This window comes from Pavona decussata, unplaced genomic scaffold (assembly GCF_977016875.1).
Source record: "Pavona decussata unplaced genomic scaffold, jaPavDecu1.1 SCAFFOLD_161, whole genome shotgun sequence".
NCBI lineage: Eukaryota > Metazoa > Cnidaria > Anthozoa > Scleractinia > Agariciidae > Pavona > Pavona decussata.
In genome coordinates, this window is record NW_028145572.1 from 1970001 (window position 1) to 1989354 (window position 19354).

Below are 19354 nucleotides of genomic sequence, written 5' to 3' on the forward strand. Positions count from 1 at the left end.
AGTAGTAGTAGTAGTAGTAGTAGTAGTAGTAGTAGTAGTAGTAGTAGTAGTAGTAGTAGTAGTAGTAGTAGTAGTAGTATTGTTCTACATACAGTGTACAAATTGTGCAGTCTTAAGGTAATGATACATCACACTTTTGTAGCAAAACACAAAATAATTAAATTAATTTAAAGTTTCAATTTGCAAGTGCCTTTTAATTAAACATTGGGACACACCACACTCTAGATATAAAAGCTTTATGGGAGCAATTCCCTTTGTGTGACATATGATGCCAGTTTCAATGAAAAATCCTGGTCACTGTGATCAATAGAATTTTGTCTTGCGATAGACGACTACAACCAGGTCACATTATTTGACAATAAAAATTCACACTACATGTGGTTTCAATTCATGCATCAAATTGCAGGGACAAAATTACACAAATTTTTCATTGTTGCCATTTGGACATTGCCCATGGTATTGACCAGCTGTCCCTAAGACAAAATCAAAATCAACCAATGGGAAAGCATCATTTATTCTTCCCATGATCCCTCAGTAAATCTTCCTTCAAAGTGGCAAGCAAGGTTGAATTGGTACAAGAAACTCAGTTGGTGGATTAGCCCTGACAATGCTAATACTAAACACACAGTTATAATCAATTTTATTAAATTAATAAAATTAATTTATTAAATTAATTAATTATTAATTTAATTGTTAATTTATTAAATTATATAAAAAGTAATCATCCCCTGTATGATAAAAACAGGGCTGTCACTAAGATTTCAAGTTACTGGATAAATACAACAAGTAGGCGAGGAATCAAACAGCTAGGAATTTCTTTTGGTTTTATTTTTCTTCTATTTTCCTATGAAAATAGCTGGGGCCATCTTCTTGGTAACCGGGGGAAATCCCCGGCCCCCGCCTCTTAATAATAGCCCTGTCAAAAGAACAAAGAGTACCGGAAACACCAAGTCCCAAGGAAGAAATAAAATCAAAACAATGCAATAAATAATTTGTTAAAAAGACCCATTCATGTGCATTAAGCAAGCAATTAAAAATTGCTGTCTTAGTGAAAATTTGTCTCCAAACAAGAGCACAAGGCAGCTTGAGCTCATCACGTGCAGAGAACTGTCACCGCGACCTCTGTAACATGGTAATTATCCCATACTTTTGTTTAAAATAATATTTGTCAGAGTTACAGTCATGTACATGTACATCCCAACACCTTGATCACCGGTCCTCTACAGGGGATCCCAACAGAGGAAATTGAGTGAATTTTAAAAGAAATTGTGAACCACGTTATCAGTTAATAAAATAATTTACGATTTTACCCAAGGCACATAGGAAGAACTTCAAAGCACTGTACTGTCACAGAGAGCATAGAAATCTCTGTGACAATTAGAAAAACATTTTGTTTTAACACCTAATTGCTCTTGAAGATAAGAATTAGGGCCCTTTTACAATCAAGTGTTAATATCTTACCCTGATATCTTACCCTGATCTTACCCAATTATTCTTTTTACCATTTCCAAGGCCATTTCCCCATTATCAGAGGGGACCATATGTCCTGCTTTCATTATGTAGTAAAGTTCTAAATTCCTGAAAGCCTTGTAAAAAGCCCCAGTGTCTTTATCTTTCAAGGCTGACGGCGGATAAAGTGGCACTCGGTTAGTGTTTTGAAAGTCAGCAAGTCCATCCCAATCAAGTTTTGCGATCCACTTTTCAGCTCCTTGAGTGCAGCAGATCATATCCAACTGGCCTTGGTAAATCACCACTTTCAATCCATATTTCAAAAGCTTGCTGACATCAGATATTACTGGTTTCATAAATTCTTCTGCCTGGTAGTTGAAAACGTCGCCAGACTGACCACCCCATGTGACGTTCTGGGGTATAATGCCCAACTTTTTTCTTATCAACCCATTCATGAGTTCTGTTAGAGGGTCGCTATAGAGAGGAGCCACATGACGACTGTATAAACCATCAAGAACAGTAAAACCTGTGGTCTGGAACTTTGGGAAGGGCGGAGAGTGGTGCCGGAGAATGTTATACACATTAACGTCATCTGTTGTCTTGTCAATGACCGCCTCAGTTTGACCCCAGAGTTCAGTGGCCTTTACATAATAACCTTTTGCAACGGCATCAGCAGTTGCTTGAGCTGCTTGATTGACCAATTTCAGGTCCTTATCATCTAGCAGTGAGACAGCATAAAGGTAAGGACCCCACATTAACACAGAATCCACCGGTGAAATCCACGAGTCTCCCAAGGCAACCCCCTTGAAGTCACATTTGATGCTTCCAGCTTTAATAGCCTGATACAAAGCTACACCAAATGCAGACGTCATCTTGCCTCCATAGGACTCACAGAAAATATAAAACGGAGTCTGTTGAAAAACTGGCTGTTTTTCCAGGAAGGCTTTGAAGAGAGTAACAAGGTCATTTGCTATACCTGTAAGAAAGGAGTGTGTGTAATTTTACTGAGAGCAACACTCATGGAGGTATCTCATTTTCCTTAAAAATAATTTGTTCGGAAATAATTTTGCTTATCATCTCATCCCAAACAATCACCACACTCATCGTCATCATCATCAATGAATTATTCATGTTTTCATGTAAAAGCAAAGTGGTTTGTTGAGAAATGTTTTAGTTCACAAGCCTCAGTAATAATCAATTTTTGGAAAAAAATAGGCTCAAAAATGAGAAAACAATGATAGAATAATAGACGGAAGTGTAGCGTAACAGGGTCTGGAAGGGTATTCTCGGGATCCGGGATTTGACCCAAATACAGTAGGGGATTTGGGAAAACGCAAAATATCTTGACGGGATTCAGGATTTGAGTGCTCTCCGGGAAGCGGGACTAGCCAAAATTTGGATACGGGATGCGGGATTTTTTTGCCTGCCTGTCTTTCGTGAAAACCAAGAATCCAATAGTGGCTCATACATCAATTAACTTACAACTGTACATATTACAAAAGTTACCTTCCGCATGTTTTACCTGCAATAGGCTGGTGTTACGTCTGTCAACAGACTCACTATTTTACAATTAAAAATTTCACAATTGGCTAATTGTTAACTCTGCACGAACCCCAACCGCGCATGGTTCAACCATCAGATCATTGGAAGCAATGGCAGCGAACAGCACGGATCCCATTAAGACAGTTTGAGTTTTGGTGTCCTTTTATCTGACAACAGAGTCTGGACAATCTTCTGGCCAGCCGATTCATAAAGAGAAATTTAATGTGCCAGTCTCAACAGAGAACCATAAGGAATTAAACATTTGTAAGCGCCACCTTCATGATTTTACCGGCGCGTGGATATTGTGCTGAGCAAAGGCTAGTAGAAAAGCTTCGACATTTCAATCGCGCAAGTGCATAAGCCAGTCGATGGTGGAATTGACACAGGATTCACGCGTACAGGACGACGACCCATCACGCTGTCATATCGTGCTCTTTTGTCATACTGAGGTATGAAAAGCTATTTCTTTTTCTACAGAAACCTTAAAACACGCATAAACTCAAATTATCATTCGAAAGGGCCAATCCGTACATCCGATCTTACGATTAGCTCTTGTGGAAATGATTTTTTAATGTATTTTTCCGGAAAGAAAAAATGGGATTCGGGATGGCGGTAAAAAAAGTGCAGGATTTGGGATTCTAGTGAAAAAAGAGCCGGAATGCGGGATCAGGACCCCCCCCCCCCCCTTCCAGACCCTGGCGTTAGGTAACAATTTTGAAATAAAAATTACCTCCACCCTCCCTACCCTACCTAACAATAACATTGATTAACATGTGATGTGCCTCGAGGAAGTCACGCGATTAAAAACCAAAATGACTGTCTTCCTGGCTGCAAATTATTTCTTCCTCGTGAGCAACAAAAACCACATTTGAACCCAATTGAAAAAAAATTCAAATATACAGGAAAGTTATATTAAAGTTAAAAATATTTTAGAGCGTAAAAATTTCAGAAAACTTGCCTGTCATATTTGTAGTGAAAGCACTTTTGTCAGTGACGTAACTATAACCTGATCCAACCGGGTTATCGACGAACAAGACATTAGCGGCTCGCAACCAGGTTGTATTACGGGCTTTAAGATCCACTGTTAGCGGACCAAGTTCTTCGAAATTCCCGAATCCAGTGGACGAACCACCAGGGCCTCCTTGCAGCCACATAACAAGTGGCTTGCCGAGGCGATGGGATGGATCCCTTGTTTGAGCTCCATAAAGCCACCAAAACATGAAAGCGTCCTCTCTCACTTTCACGTAGTTCCAATCTTCATCTGGTATTTGTGACTCCTTGGTAGCAGATGGAGCACAAAAAGCGAAACAGGATAAGACGATAGCGAATGCGAAGACGAAGTTTCCACCGCTCGCCATCTTGGAATGCCTTCGATGACTCTCACGCGGAAGCTGTTTAAAACGGCCCGCGGTCGGTCCGCGGTTAAACAAAAGTGACGAATGCACTGGACTGGACTGGATTGCGGACTAGTACCATAATCGTACCTTTTCGTGCCCGATAAGTTTCGAGGCATATGAGAAACGCAGGGCAGATGAGTTTTATTTGTTAAACAAGATGCCCAGCTTATGGCATTAACACGGAATGCTTAATGTAGCCCCAATTATTCCCCATTGTATGTTTCGCAGATAATTAAAAACTATCCTCCCTTGGCAATTGAAATAATTGTCTGAATGGTTTTATTCAGATATATTGCGTGATACTTATCGTTGTGTTACTAGGAATCATACCAGAAATAACTCTGCAATAACGTCATGAGCCCGCTGAACTAGCCTCCTATAGCTCTAATCCTTCGTTTTGATTATTCGATCTATTTTTGAAAGCGGAGTTTCTTCGCTGTGAACTCTCCCAATTCCACGGTTTCAACTGTTGAGTACTACCTAGAATTTTTTTTTTTCGATTTATCGTTTGAAAAAGATCTGTTTTCTTTTTCGAAAACGACAGATCAGAGTCTTAAATTCAGACATGTGGCTGCCGTTGAACAAAAAACAACTTTTCCAAATGATGATCTGCTTTGACGTCACACAGGTAGAGATAAGTGGGTCCCCTCCCTCGTGATATACGCGCTGATAATGGATTTTGATTGGGCCGTTTTTGTTCAAGACAATCAGAACAATAAATCCCTTCTGGGAGAGGGCAGAATTTAGTCTAGGTTTAATGAATAAATCAAAAACTGATTTGACGTCACACAGGAAGGGATGAGTGGGTCCCCTCTCTCGTGATATGTGCCTAAATAATAGATTTTGATTGGGCTGCTTCTGTTGAAGACAATCAGAACAATACATCCCCACAAGGGGAGGACATATTTTAATGCATAAATTAATGTGCACATTTGTGGCTACAATGAAGAGAAAAAAAAAGAATCCCGACCCAAACCTTGACACGGCCTGCCCTGCGGGCATTCCGTGTAATAAGGTGAGCTGGCGCATCCACATGCTCGGACTAACACACAACCAGCAAGGTTTCTCGGATCAGTCAGATGGAGATCAGGATCAGGAAAAAATCTAAAACAACACTGCAAACTGATCCTTATTTGCGAAGGAAAGACTGATACAAGAGGAATAAAATGAAATAAAAATTATCAAAGACTGGAGCATTGGATAATGCAATTCCAGCTGTTTTGATTGGTTTAGCAGCCATGGCATATCAGCTATTTATTATCAGTGCCCAAGAAATAGCAGGCATTAGTGGCTCCCTTCTGGACTTTCTTGCAAAACTAAATTGGTAAGACTAGAAATATTTCTTGGTTGTTTGGGATGTTAATATTTATCATTATAGCCAACTCGGCATTATGGGCCACATTGGCCATCAATCTGGATAGCTGGGATGGTGCAATGGTGAGAGCACTCACCTCCCACCAATGCGGCCCAGGTTCAATTCCTGAACTCAGGTTCATATGTGGGTCAAGTCAGATTGTTGTTGGTTCTTGTCCTTCCTCCAAGAGGTTTCTCTCCAGGTACTCTGATTTCCCCTCTTACTACAATAATATTTTATTTATTCCATGGATGGTCTTGGATTCAAGCTTCGCCAAAGCCTTAATGTTCATTTTCAGGTTTTATTTGCAAATAACGATCTGTTCAACTCACTCATTATGAATGATAAAATGTTAAGAATTTTTGCTAATTTATGTGTAAGAAACATCGAAAGAAAGAAACATCTGCATTGATTAAAACCGCCATTAGAATGTCTAGTAAAGCCTGGTTTTCACTAGGACATAAGCATAAGCATAAGTATAAACATTGCTTACTGTAAGCAAGAAAGAACACCAGCGGCACATTAAGCATAAGCACAAGAAGAACAAACATGGTCATTGTGCTTACGCTATTGTTGCAGTCTTCACTAATGAGAATGGGGGTGACATAAGCACAATTCAGTCAACTGTTTCGTCTGCCATCTTGCTTAACATAGATGGAGTTGGTATCGAAATTCCATCAAGAAATGGTTTTCTGCACATACATGTATCTGCCCTTCTGTTAGTGTTCTCACTTGTCCTAGTGAACACCAGTCTTAGTCCATACTTGTTTTCGAGTGATAAGTACTAACAAACACCACATTGTAAGTTGAACAGTAAAGGTACACATGTACATGGAGATGCCTGTTAATCCAGAAGTACTTCTTCTAACTCAACAATGCTTCATTTTTCCACACAGTATTTTCTGAAACTCAGTTGCAACACTGAGCTATCCAGAGAGTGTATTACATTGTTTTTGACTTGTAGTTGTTCCTTTCTCAGTTTGTTAGGTACACTAGTGCTTCTACTACATCTCCTTTATGCTCTCGTAAACTTCTTTCTGCTGAAGCTCTTGGGATTTCCATTTCTTCAACCTACATGAAAAAAGAATTCTTTAGGAAAAGAAAACAGGAATAAAGTGCTCTGTTCTAGAGTGACAACTAAAAGTCTCCTAATGTGGTGTTAGGCTACTCTAAACTAATAAAGCATTCTCAAACTCATTAATAACTCACAAAGAAAAAACAAAGGAAATCACTATCATGAAGGAGGTTTGGGAATGTGGTATTAATTACCATAAAATTTTGTGAATTTTTGCTTTGATTTTCTACAAGAATTATTAATGGTTTGAAAAACCATATCAAGCACTCGAAAGAGTTTTTCTTCCTATTTTCAAAAAACTCAAAGGTGGTCTGGAAATTGGATGAAACGACTCTTCCTTGTGTTTGATACATTACTTCTTGTGGTGCTGTAAGAGGAGGAGGGTAGGGGTGTGGGGGGTCTAAACAATTTTTCAGTCTTTGGTAACACACCACAAGGAAAACAATTGAGTAGTATAGTTGTATGATATATTTTTATTATGTTTTACAAGGTTGTTCTGATGTCATTTGAATGTGTTGATGAAAGTGTAAAGTGCGACCATGTAAATGAAAACTACTGTGGTGCTGTTTACTATTATATGCTTTAGAAGGTTGGTCTAACATTTGAATCAGTAAGTGAAATCCCAAAAGGTGACGATTCAAATGAATGCTACATATATGTATACTGTACAAGGAGGTTAAGATATCACGAGTCTGTCAATGAAACATAAGTATGACCATTCAAACAAACGCAGTACCCCTTCTCCAATTGTAATTTTCAAAGATTGGTTTAGCTCTTGTTGATGATACAGCTGTTTACAATCCCTCTTATTGGTTGTGAAAAACAACACAGAAAATTTCAGTCATGAGGGTTGAGGTGCTAACCTCTCCTAAACACAACCTAAAACTTAAGTTCAGTCGAGAATTTTAATTCTACATGCAACATTCTGGTAATAAGTAGGTAGAAATGTACTTAGTACATAGCACATAGAAATATTTATAATACGTTACTGAACATTTTCTTGACTAAAAGTATGATTTTTATTTGTATACATGTACATACTATTAAATCAACATCTTCCTTTTTTATGACAATCCTTGCAAGTTCTTTCTCCCTAAAAACAAAAAAATAAATATTATAGTACACACACATGCACATTGTAAATCCACAAATAAATTTGAAGGATTTGTTGCAAAAAAAAGGGCCTAGACTTTATTTGCTTTTTTGGCCAAAAAGTCAGAAAAATGTTCCAAACTTGCCCAGTTTAGCCTGCACTGTGGTTTTGTACATTGAAGCCTAAAATGTTTTAAATTAATTTTGTTGTGGTGTGGCTAATCCAGTACAATGAATTTTGCCACTGCTTTATTAAAGGTGGCAGCAGTCTCATGTTGTTATAAAATTAATACGGAAACTTTGCAATTCAGAATAAACTTGGTACATGTACATGTACATGTAAATAGTTTCTTCTCCACTCTGGATTCAATACTAGTGTATTGCACTTCAACATTTTGCAACATAGTTTTTTCCTAAAAGTTGGCTGGTATGCCTGCACACCATACATCTGGACAAAGAGAGACAAAATGGTCGAAAAAAAAAATTCTTGTTGAAGGAAACAACATGTGACTCAAGAGAGACCCCACTCAACTGATCAACTCTCAGTTCAACAGTTGGATGTGCATTCCATTACATGCTTGTATGCAGCAAGGGTACACGTACTTCAAAGATTATTTTAATGGCCTCTTACTGGTTAAAAAAACTCTGACACTGTTCCAAACCAATAGTATATGTAGCATGTAGTTTATATGTATAAGTCTGGGGTGGGGGATGGGGCTGGAAAAGAGAGCAGGGAAAGAGATCTTCCATCAATATCTGGAAACACTTTATATGTGTCTGGTCATGCATCTTGTTGTTGTTTTTTTTTTTTTTTCTATAAATATTATGGTTCAAGATGACAGGTACAACCTGTAGGTAAAAGACTGTACTACAAGCTTTAGAGCCCCACACAGCTGTATCTTAAATGTGTTTTCTGTGGCATAATCAACTACATGTACATTGTAGGAGTAATACTACTTCCCCCATGGACGGGATGCTAGTACATCACAGGACACCCTGAATGAAGTGACTATGATTATAGGACTCCTTCCTGGCTGGGATGTTAGTACATCACAGGATACCCAGCACTGATTAACTAGTAATATTTCTACTCCACCCTGGATGGGATGTTAGTCGATCACAGGATACCCAGCATGAATCAACTAGGAGTATTGCTACTCCCCCGTGGATGGATGCTAGTCCAAAGCAGTATACCCAGCATAAATCAACTAGGAGATGCTACCCGATCCCTCCTAGATGGGATTCTAGTTCATTACTGGGTTATCGCTAGCGGTATGACTTCAGTACCCAGTTGTACATCTGGGCACGGTTGTTCAAAAGCCGATTAATGCTAATCCACGATTAAAAGTTAATCAAGGTTTTCATCTCGCTCATTAAAAATTATTTTGAAGGCTAATTTTAAGCTAATGGTAAAGAAAAGTGTAAGTCAAAACTGAGGAACAAAAATCTTTTTGAAGAGTCTTCATTGATTAGTAATTAAACTTGCATCAAAGTTCACATTAACCCAGGATTAGCTTTATCGGGCTTTGAACAACTGGGTCCTGGGCAAAGAAAGACAATGGGGAGTAAAGTTTCTGATTTGAAGAAACAACACGGCAATGCACAGACCAACCTAACCATCGGGGTTTCTGATGGAAAGTCTGATTGAGAGTCCAATGCTTACACCACCACACCACTTCACCTCCATTTATTAAGATGGGCACAAGATGAATTGAGGGCCGAATTGTCAGCTTTACGTCTAATTTACAATTTATCTGGCGATAAATTAATAAACCAATGGTGCATTACAGTAAATTTATCAGTTGCACCCATATTTTTAGACAAACTATGAGGGTGATAGTCAGATGAACTTTAAAAAAAATTCCTAATTTTTTTATTTTCCTAACTTACTCTCATAATGTATCACTTCTAGCGCAAGACAGCCAACATTTACAAGACTTAAAATACTGTAAGCTTACATGCAAGTTAGCTAGCTTATGACTTATGGCATGTGACTTACCTTTGTAACCTGGCCGCTTTCTCTTCAGAATATTTACCCTCTACTAAACTAATGGCCTAAAAATATAAAATCACCAGAAGAAGAGAATAGCGTAAGATTCTGTAAGATACCCAATACTTAGATCTAACTGAGTTTTGAATGATTTCACTGAGATCCGATCCGTTGGCCATGATATAATACCTGCCTTATCATGGTTTTCGACGCCATTTTGAAGAGTAGGCAAACAGGCTTGAAATAACAGTGTTTGTATGGAAATCAGATGTCAAATTACTTTCATAAAACATTGCTTCCGAAAAATTCATGAATTGGAAACTTTTAGCACTAGGAAAAGGATTTTAGGACAAACAATTGGAGGGATGTAGCTGTGTCAGAAAGCGTCCAGTCGTGTTTTGAACTTTCCATACATTTGTCTGTAAAGCGAACCAGCCGTTAACTGCTACTAAAAATAGTTCGCGGGAAAAAGGAAATGTATGGAAAGTTCAAAACACGACTGGACGCTTTCTGGCAACGGATCCTTCCAATTTTTTTCTTAAACTCCTTTTCCTAATGCCAAAAGTTTCCAACTCATGAATTTATCAGAAGCGATGTTTTATGAAAATTATTTGACATCGGATTTCCATACAAACACTGTTATTTCAAGCCTGTTTGCCTACTCGTCAAAATGGCGTCGAAAACCGTGATAAGGCCTATTTCACTTTCGAAAGTTGAAGAAGCTTACAATCTTAAAACCAACTAAACTACAAAACTCACAAGATGAAACTTACATTTTCTAAATCCGTTGTGCTTATTTCTTTCTCTTCAGCATAATCAGTGACCCTTTCAAGGTCTGCTGAGGTTTGAAAATCGTGTCTTTTCGGAAGAGGCTGTTGTGGAGATTCCGCCATCTTGAAAATGTACTGTGCTGTGTCCTCTGTCCTCTGAACAATTTTATCGCATCAGGGGAGGAGTAGCTGAGAACTGAAATTTTTAGCCAGTATATTTTGCTCCAATCAAGTCAATTGTTCAAGTAGTGTGGGAGTATGAAAATATATGAATTTATTTTTTTTATGATAAAATCAGACTTTTTCATGGTCATAAAGCTCAGCTCATGAATGGAAAACAAAAAGCTCATTCTACTACTACCCCGGTAAAATAATTTTTGCCGTTCCACAGCGAGACCACTGCTCAGCCATGTGACCAATCTCGTCCCCAGAGCCCGCGCGCGTTTTAGGCCAGCGGTGGCCACACGTCCACGGTGCTGACCAAAAGGAACGCAGCCTCTGGGAACGAGATTGAGCAGGGTTTGGAACGTTCCCTACAATCCCAGGCCCCCAGACAGGCCCCCCATTCTAGGCCCCCCATACCAGGCCCTTACCCATCCCAGACCCCCAATACCAAGCCCCCCATCCCAGGCCCCCCATCCCAGACCCCCGATAGCAAGCCCCCCATACCAGCCCCCCGATAGAAGGCCCCAACAGAAGTCCCCCATACCATGCCCCCCCCCCCCCCCCACCTTCAATCACCATTAAACTGGAATGAATTTTCTTGTAAAATAAGCCTGAGCGCTTCTTTAAGTAGTGGAGTAGGGATAGGAGGTTTATTTTCATAGAATGCATCGTATGCTCTGCATACTGTTTGGATTCCCTCCTCCTGCGGTATGTTTGTATATAAGCTCGTTACGTCCATAGAAACAAGAAAAATCCCCTTTGGGACTTTTGTTCTTTCTATGAAGTTAATGAATTCAGTTGTGTCTTTCAGATATGATCTCTGCTGTTGTGCTATAGGCTGAAGAATTCTATCAACAAATGATGATAGTTTCTCTGTAGGGCCATCACATCCTGATATTATGGTTCTCCCAACTGGTGTCGGTTTGTGAATTTTAGTACGTGTGTAGAAGACCGGAATTCGAGCCGGGTTTGATCTTTCACAAAGCCATTTTTTAGTTTTTTCGTCTATGTGGTTTTTGTGGTAGAGTTCATTAACTAGTTGTAGAACTCGATCTGCGGTTTGTCTCCTTTACCATTGGTTCTTCAAGTGGTCTGTAGTGTTCTTTGTTATCTAGTTGAATTTGACCTTCCTTGATTTTGTCTTGTATGCTGAATACACTAGTGGTCGTCCCTTTATCCCGGTGGGTTACTCGGGTATAAATGTGACGGGGGGGTCCGACAGAGCCTAATATTTTGCACCCAAAAAAATTCAAAGATCTTATACTGTGCACCCAAAAAAATACAAGACTGGACATTTTAGACCCAAAAAAATACATGACTTTTATACACTAAAAATGCAATTTTAAGAACAGTATACATAGTGCCTTTCTGCTGAAAAAGAAACAAAGTTTCGTGGTCAAGGTTGACTAGTTTTGGAACATAGAATGAGGAAATGTTATTTTTGTGGTTTATATATCGCAACCATCAAAACGTTAGAGAAGAGGTTCAGTTTCTATTGTTTTTTATAGTTTCTAATCATGCTTTTGGATCTTGCGGGAACTTTGGCTTGAATTGCGTAAGAATTACTAGCCTGGCGGAAATTCGAACCCAAAAAAATACGCGTAGATTTTTCAGACCCAAAAAAATACACGGTTAAATCTTCAACCCAAAAAAATACAGGAGTTGAAAATTTTAGACCCAAAAAAAAACGTCGGACCCCCCCGTCACGTTTATACCTGAGTAACCCACCTGGGCCCTTTATCTGTTGATCTCTTTGTCGTGCTTTAAGGCCTTGAGTGCCTTTTGTTCGGCTGTTGGCAGATTATGTTTTGGCTTTGTGGGTTTGGTTTCTGCAAGTTGTATTTTAACCTCTTCTAAACAACTCTCTACAGGGCAATTGATCGTTGTATTGGTGGTTTCCACGTAGATTTGACATGGAACGGATGTGGTTCTTTATCCTGCCCGTGAAACATACCGCAGGAGGAGGGAATCCAAACAGTATTCAGAGCATACGATGCATTCTATGAAAATAAACCTCCTATCCCTACTCCACTACTTAAAGAAGCGCTCAGGCTTATTTTACAAGAAAATTCATCCCAGTTTAATGGAAAGAATTCACAATATCATCCATCAGTGCCATGAGTTTTTTTTAAAGTGTTGACAGGCCTAACACGACTCCTGCTGGTGTCACCCATGTTGAGTACTTGACCTTTAGAGTTTGGCTCTTACGAGTATGTCTTTTAAAGATTTTCCTCTCTTGTAGGATACAATCGGTGGATCCTGATAAATTTCTTTCAGCAAAGGTTGATTCTCGATTAAATGCCATTTGCTCATTACGATTTTCTTTAAGTTTGGCACTGATGGATTGTATTGTGTGACAAAGGGCAATATTTTCTTGCGCATTTTCGGTTTCTGACGAAGAGCCGATTTCCTGTCTTTAAATTGAACATCTGCGAGGACTATATTGACCAGAAGATCTGGGTAGCCTCGTACACGCAAACGTGATTTAAAATCTTTTATATTTTCTTCAAAAAGACTTTTAGAAGAATTGGTTCTTAAAAGTCTAAGGGCTTCGCCCTTGATAAAACCTTTCCTGACACTTGGGGCGTGGCAGGAAGAAAAATGTGTATTGGAACGTCTCAGTTGGTTTGAAATGCGTTTTAATGTCAAAGACGTAGTGGATCTTTCGCCTTTGAATACTGTTGTGTCTATTCTAGAGCGAGTTTGTACTTAACCGAGAGACGTTTCTCTAGCAAGCTTTGTATAAAAAGAAGTATTTTGCGGCGTTGTTTACATTTGAAATGAATTACGCAGGCCTCGGCTGAACTACGTACAGTCTGCGCCAGTTTTTGACAAGCTTGGGTGACTTGCAGACATGAAAGATGGCGAAGGATTTGAAGGTCAGCAAGGGGACGTTGATTGATTCTGTGCGCCTTAATAGCAGCTCGATCAGTTCCGAAGGAGGACGCTTTATTTGTGTAGATTATTTTATTATTTCAGACGTTGGAGAAAAACCGTTCTATTAACAAGCATTCCAACTTGAGTTTTCATCATAGCACGGCTAAACAATAGACGTAAATGTAGGGGCTTGTTATGGTAGGTCGGGGCCTGTATATGGTAAGTGGGGGCCTGAGATCGTATGTTGGGGCCTGGTTTTGGAGGTCTCATATTGTAGGCCACGTTCCAACCCTAGTAGCATGTCACCGCGTTCTGACCTTTGTGTCCAACATGGCAGCTTGTGCTGTGACTTCCTTGTTAGCGTTCGTACTTTTTTCACATTTGTTTCTCGCTACATCCGGAGCGTCATCACACACAGAGATACCGGATGAAAGCTGGGGATATGTTGAAGTCAGGAAAGGTGCATTCATGTTTTGGTGGCTGTACGGAGCTGACAACAGTGATTCTCTGGAACGAGAAGACAAGCCCCTTGTGATGTGGTTTCAGGGCGGCCCCGGCAGTTCCTCTACAGGGTATGGAAATTTTGAGGAGATAGGTCCACTTGACGTTAATCTGGAAGTGCGAAATACGACGTGGATTAAAGCAGCAAATGTTTTGTTTGTGGATAATCCAGTGGGATGTGGATATAGTTACGTGCTCGATAAAGAAGCCCTTACCACTAACATCTCAGGTAAGTTTATAAGTTTGAATAAGTTAAGACCTTACTTGCAAGAAGAAATAAGGAAATAGTGCTTCAAATAAACATCTCCTTCTTGATTATGCATCTAGCATTTTTAATTTCACGGTGAGGGGGAGTGGGCTTTCCTGGGTTATAAATCAGCCATAATGGTGGTTTTGAACCTTAGGGGTATTGAATGGTCTTTGCGAGCATGCGAGCAGTGTGTTTATTTTTGTGAGCACGAGCAGTTGTCAAATTTTTCTTGCGAGCAGCGAGCACTTTAGAAAAATACAGATGGCGAGCGGCGAATACTTCGAGTTTTTTGTGAATTTTCCGCTAGCCGAAATTTTTCTTTTAATAAATAATTCAATTCAATTCAATTCAATTCAATTTATTAAAGCACATTTTTCACGAAGGTAAGGCAAGAATGCACTAGCCCGCAAATAGCATAGGCTAATCTAGGCGGGTAGTGCAGTTGATTAGTATTAATAGGACACGTTGTTTTTACGCCAAGTAATAGCTAATAATCTGGCTGACACCTCTAAAACAGAACAATAGTTACAGGCTGAACTGTTGAAGAAAGACTGAAGCCAGAGTTAAGGAAGTTTAAAACTTTTTTTAACCTGATTTATCGTTTATGTATGCATGTATAAAAAATAACTACAAAGGAAGATTAACGAGATTTTGAGCAATCGAGCACATGTTAATGAGAATGCGAGCATGCGAGCGGTTGCACAATTTTGCAAGCACGAGCAAGCAAGCACCCGTGTAATTTTTGCGAGCAATTCGAGCAAAGGCCAAACTTTGCGAGCACTTTTAAATTAAATGGGACCATTTAATACTTCTAACCTTGGACCTCAGGGTGGAAAATCTCTTTTCTTTTCACTGGGGAAGCTCAAGTGAATGTAATTTTAGTCAAACAATTGTGTTTTTCAGCAAATTATTTGACTCCAAGCAAAAAGTTTGAATGTAATACATTGCAATTAACTAAATCAACTAACTCAATGCTAGAAAATAATGTAATACTGCAGAAAATACATGAAATCTTCTGATTTTCATGTAATTTGAAACTCAGCCATTCAAGTTGCAGAGTACAAGAAAGGTCAAATATTCTTGGAAACATCAGAGAAATTTGACCTATTTATTTTTTATAGATTGAAAAGGCCACAAATTCAGACTCCCAGAGGCGCGTTGCTAACCTGAATCTGGCCTGCTTAGCAGTCGTTTCCGTTTCCTTGTGAGCCAAGCTGGGCAAGCATGAAAGGCATGCGAGGGCATTGGGCAAAAAGGAGCAAAAAAGAAGGGGGGAGGGGTGGGGAAGGAAAGGAAATGCCTGCCGCTGAGCCCAGACATTTTACCGAACGCGCCCAAATGGCTTCGTGCCCTTGGGGCCTACATTGTCACGTCAAATGTCACATGAGACTTCTAAAACAGAATTGCGGCAGGCAACTTGTTTACTCCAAGATGCAGTATTTTAGAAGATTTTCTCGAACTTAACATTGCTCGAACAAAGTGTCTACTAGATAAAATACCCAAGACAAATTTTACTTATGTTTTAGAATATAAACTCATTTGCTTACAGCTGGAATAACAGACAGAATCAGTTTGTGCCACATGGCTAAATACTTCCTCGCATTTCCAGAATAAAATAATTTTGTATTTCGCATAGCAGGAAATACAAAGTCGTTCTAAATATTGAAAGCTTCCTTTTCAGATCGTGGTTAGAACTGAAATTTTCCTGCAAAGTATTTACTTAAGGCCTCCTCAATCTATTTATGATTACAGAGATTGAATAAATTTTTTGTCGTATGTGAAACAAGCTTTCAGATCAGCCAATTTTGCTTCCAGCTTTTCGTGTCTCTGAGACCGCAGACAGCCAAAACAAATTTTCTTAAATTTTTAAAAATTCCGGCGGGATTTCGAAAAACAAACTACACTATGTTTGTTGGGACGATAATACCTACCAACAAACTAAAGTGCAATGAAAACTAAGCTTATATTTTGAGCGTGACCGAGAATTCTTGATTTTGCTCGATGTTAATGGCATTTGCTCTTAAAGCAGTCTTCAACTGAATTAACCTATCTCCCTGGGAAAGAAGGTCTTTTCCAAAGCAAAGCAAACTCAAAATCGAAAGGACACTTGAAAGAGTTCACGTCGGCCTCTGCTATATTTTCATCTTTGATAAACGTGAACCGGATGTAGTTTTGGTCTATGAGCTTGATTGACAGATGATTGACCAATGGTAATACATCATTTCCTCCCGTTCGCTGACGAACGGCGTTCGGTAAAATGTCTGGGCTCAGTGGCAGGCGTTTCCTTTCCTTCCCCACTCCTCCCCCCGCTCCTACTTTTTTGCTCCTTTTCGCCCAATGCCCTCGTGCATCTTTTGCCCCGCTTGGCTCAAAGGAAACGTAACGACTGTTACGCAGGCTAACCTGAATCACAAATTTTGTATATTAATTCTAACATGGATTAGAATTAAAGTTTTCAAAAAATGACATGACATATATTGTTTTGTGTGGGTTTTGTTTGTGCCAAGCGACAGGCTCCTAACTGGAAAGCAGACACTTCAGATCCCCTTGGCCCCCACACCCTTCTCTACAGTTTTAACTTACATTGTACTATATTGACTATAAAAAATTATAAGAGAAAAAACAGAACGACATAAACCTCCAAGAATTGACACCAAAATGTAGTTCCATTTTTCTGTATTTCTAAATTTAATCTTATTGTCTTTGTTGCTGTTCCTTTTTTCTTTGTAGAAATAACAGCAGACTTGGTTGTTTTCTTCAATACCTTTCTGGAAAAACTGCCAGTTTTCAAGACTGTGCCATTTTACATTGCTGGTGAGTCTTACGGGGGCAAAATGGCAGCTGCCTTTGGTACTGCCTTACATAAAGCAATCCATGAGAATAAGATCCAGTGCAAGTTTGTTGGAGTAGCACTTGGTGATTCGTTGATTTCCTTTGCGGACACTGTGCTTTCCTATGGCCCTTACCTATTTTCCTTTTCTCTCTTGGATGAGAAAGATCTTCATAAAGTGCTGCAGTTAGCTACAGAAACTGCAAAAGCAGCTGAGGAAGGCAATTATGAGACAGCTATGCATCTCTCTGATCTGGGAAATCTTCTGATTGCCAATGTTACTGACGATGTTGATGTTTATTATGTTCTGCGGCATAATGTGCCAGACTCCATTAACACACCTTCCATCTACAGCGATGCTTCGAGATTGTCAAGTCATCATCATGGGATGTTTGCACAATACATAACAAGAACCCACAGTAATACTCTCTCTGATCTCATGAATGGACCAATCAGAAAAAAGCTTGGGATAATACCAGATGATGTCACATGGGGCGGCCAATCAGAAATGGTTGAAAGGAGTCAATACAATGATATCCCATCATCCGTTTTATCAGATGTTGGTCAACTTCTAAGTTATGGTGTTAAAGTGGTTGTGTATGAAGGTCAACTTGACATGATTTGTGGCGTGCTTGGTGCTGACAAGTGGATTAAGAAACTTGACTGGGATTACTTGCCTCAGTTTTTGAATTCTTCCAGGAAACCTTTGTATGTCCCATCAAAACTGGCACAGAAAGACACTGCTGCATTTTTGAAGACCTTCGAGAACTTTGAGTTTTATTACATCCTCAATGCTGGACACATGGTTCCCAAAGATTCACCAGAAATGGCTTTGGAAATGTTGAGAAATATACTCAAGTAAACTTAAATAAATTAGTATATACCACACAAGTAAATAGTACTTTTCGAGCGCTCTGATTGGCTAGCTCGGAGGTGGTTAGCCAAGTACTATTCACCTCCGAGCAGCCGACGAGAAACAATCATGGCTTCCTGTTAACATTAATGGAAACAAAGTTTGGTTTGACGGCATTAAATGGTTTGTTATTATATTTAATCTTTTCAACCACATATTCTAAGGCAAAAAAATGATATTACAATCTCTTGTTTATGAAAACTGCCGAGCACTAAAATTACAATGAAAACAGTGAAACATCATTGTACTAAAATTATTTTTCAGCATGGTTTCAACAAGACTGAAAAAAAACTGAAGAAATGACAATGTAGGAACTAAACAAGTGTCTCCAAAAGTTTCATTTGTCTGCAAGAAAGCGAGACGGAAATTTCTATACAATAAGAAATCGCTTACCACGTGGTGCACGAGATTTTAAAATTTCATGCCATTTGTCAGTATATTGGTGTATATTGTCAGAAATAAAATAATATTATTTTTTGGTCTACTAGTTATTCAGCTTGTGTGGTATATACTAAAACAATTATTCACCTCAGTATCGGTGAATAATTGTTAAATATATTTTTTAAGTCTCTGTCGAAACATGTTTTGTAAACTTAAAGGTTTGTCGTTTTCTTAACTTTTGACTTGCCTGCTACTATAAGGACCATTTTTACATGACTGTATGTTATTAAAATATATTTTTTTAAAAAAATTAAATACAGAGCAGGATACTAATGTATATTTTTTTATTTTAAAATGCATTTGTTTGCACTATTGTTTTTTATATCTCGTGTTGAACGTACTGTAATGATTGTACGGAAGGTCAGCGTTGGTAAAATAATACTTTACATTGACTTACTACTTTAACTAAAGACCTACAAAGAATGTTCAATAAGAGCTCACTTTTTTTAAAATGAAGTAATGTATTTTGTATAATTTGCTTTGCCTTTATAGGTTACACGTATATTTTAGTGTTTTAAAAGTAACCAATGTACAATCAAGGACAAAAGGTCTGGAACAGTTCTAACCTTACATACGGGAAAGAAACAGATCTGTATACAGGAACATAAAATCTCTGTTAATGATATGGTAGTTGAGTTTGTCCCCCGTTAAGGGCCCTTACTGTATTTTAACATTAAATTTTACTTTGTGATACTTCCATTGATAACT

The 19354-nt window shown here is 38.8% G+C and overlaps 4 protein-coding genes across 4 annotated transcripts in view; 1 reads left to right on the plus strand and 3 right to left on the minus strand.

The window, feature by feature from the left end:
- Positions 1-4410, minus strand: part of LOC146464703 (retinoid-inducible serine carboxypeptidase-like) — a 5493-nt gene extending 1083 nt beyond the window's left edge. The window contains exons 1-2 of the mRNA XM_085129350.1: positions 3950-4410; positions 1-2425 (exon numbers count right to left, since the gene is read on the minus strand). The exon at positions 1-2425 is cut by the window's left edge and continues 1083 nt beyond it. Coding sequence (XP_084985476.1) covers positions 1482-2425; positions 3950-4349 — 1344 coding nt within the window. The 5' untranslated portion in view covers positions 4350-4410 and the 3' untranslated portion in view covers positions 1-1481. The remainder of the gene's footprint in view (positions 2426-3949) is intronic.
- LOC146464690 (uncharacterized) overlaps positions 1-19354 on the minus strand; it is a 156547-nt gene that overhangs the window by 110889 nt on the left and 26304 nt on the right. The window lies entirely within an intron of this gene.
- On the minus strand, positions 6030-10831 carry LOC146464704 (huntingtin-interacting protein K-like). Its single transcript, XM_085129386.1, has 4 exons — positions 10673-10831; positions 9909-9964; positions 7859-7910; positions 6030-6813 (listed from the first exon to the last, which is right to left on the minus strand). The coding sequence occupies exons 1-4, from the start codon at positions 10790-10792 to the stop codon at positions 6718-6720; spliced, it is 324 nt and encodes a 107-aa protein (XP_084985512.1). The 5' UTR covers positions 10793-10831; the 3' UTR covers positions 6030-6717.
- Positions 13960-18369, plus strand: LOC146464705 (retinoid-inducible serine carboxypeptidase-like). Its single transcript, XM_085129354.1, has 2 exons — positions 13960-14441; positions 17193-18369. Exons 1-2 carry the CDS (start codon positions 14042-14044, stop codon positions 18152-18154), a joined length of 1362 nt encoding a protein of 453 aa, XP_084985480.1. The 5' UTR covers positions 13960-14041; the 3' UTR covers positions 18155-18369.

What these genes read in the sequence shown, in the direction of transcription:
- LOC146464704 (XM_085129386.1), bottom strand. Translation starts at nt 10,792, where the DNA reads ATGGCGGAATCTCCACAACAGCCTCTTCCGAAAAGACACGATTTTCAA. An exon ending in AAAGCGGCCAGGTTACAAAG is followed by an intron (nt 7,911 to 9,908) that starts GTAAGTCACATG and finishes TTTTGTTTTTAG; the next exon opens with GGAGAAAGAACTTGCAAGGA. An exon ending in AGGAAGATGTTGATTTAATA is followed by an intron (nt 6,814 to 7,858) that starts GTATGTACATGT and finishes TTTTTCATGTAG; the next exon opens with GTTGAAGAAATGGAAATCCC.
- LOC146464705 (XM_085129354.1), top strand. Translation starts at nt 14,042, where the DNA reads ATGGCAGCTTGTGCTGTGACTTCCTTGTTAGCGTTCGTACTTTTTTCA. An exon ending in CCTTACCACTAACATCTCAG is followed by an intron (nt 14,442 to 17,192) that starts GTAAGTTTATAA and finishes TTTTCTTTGTAG; the next exon opens with AAATAACAGCAGACTTGGTT.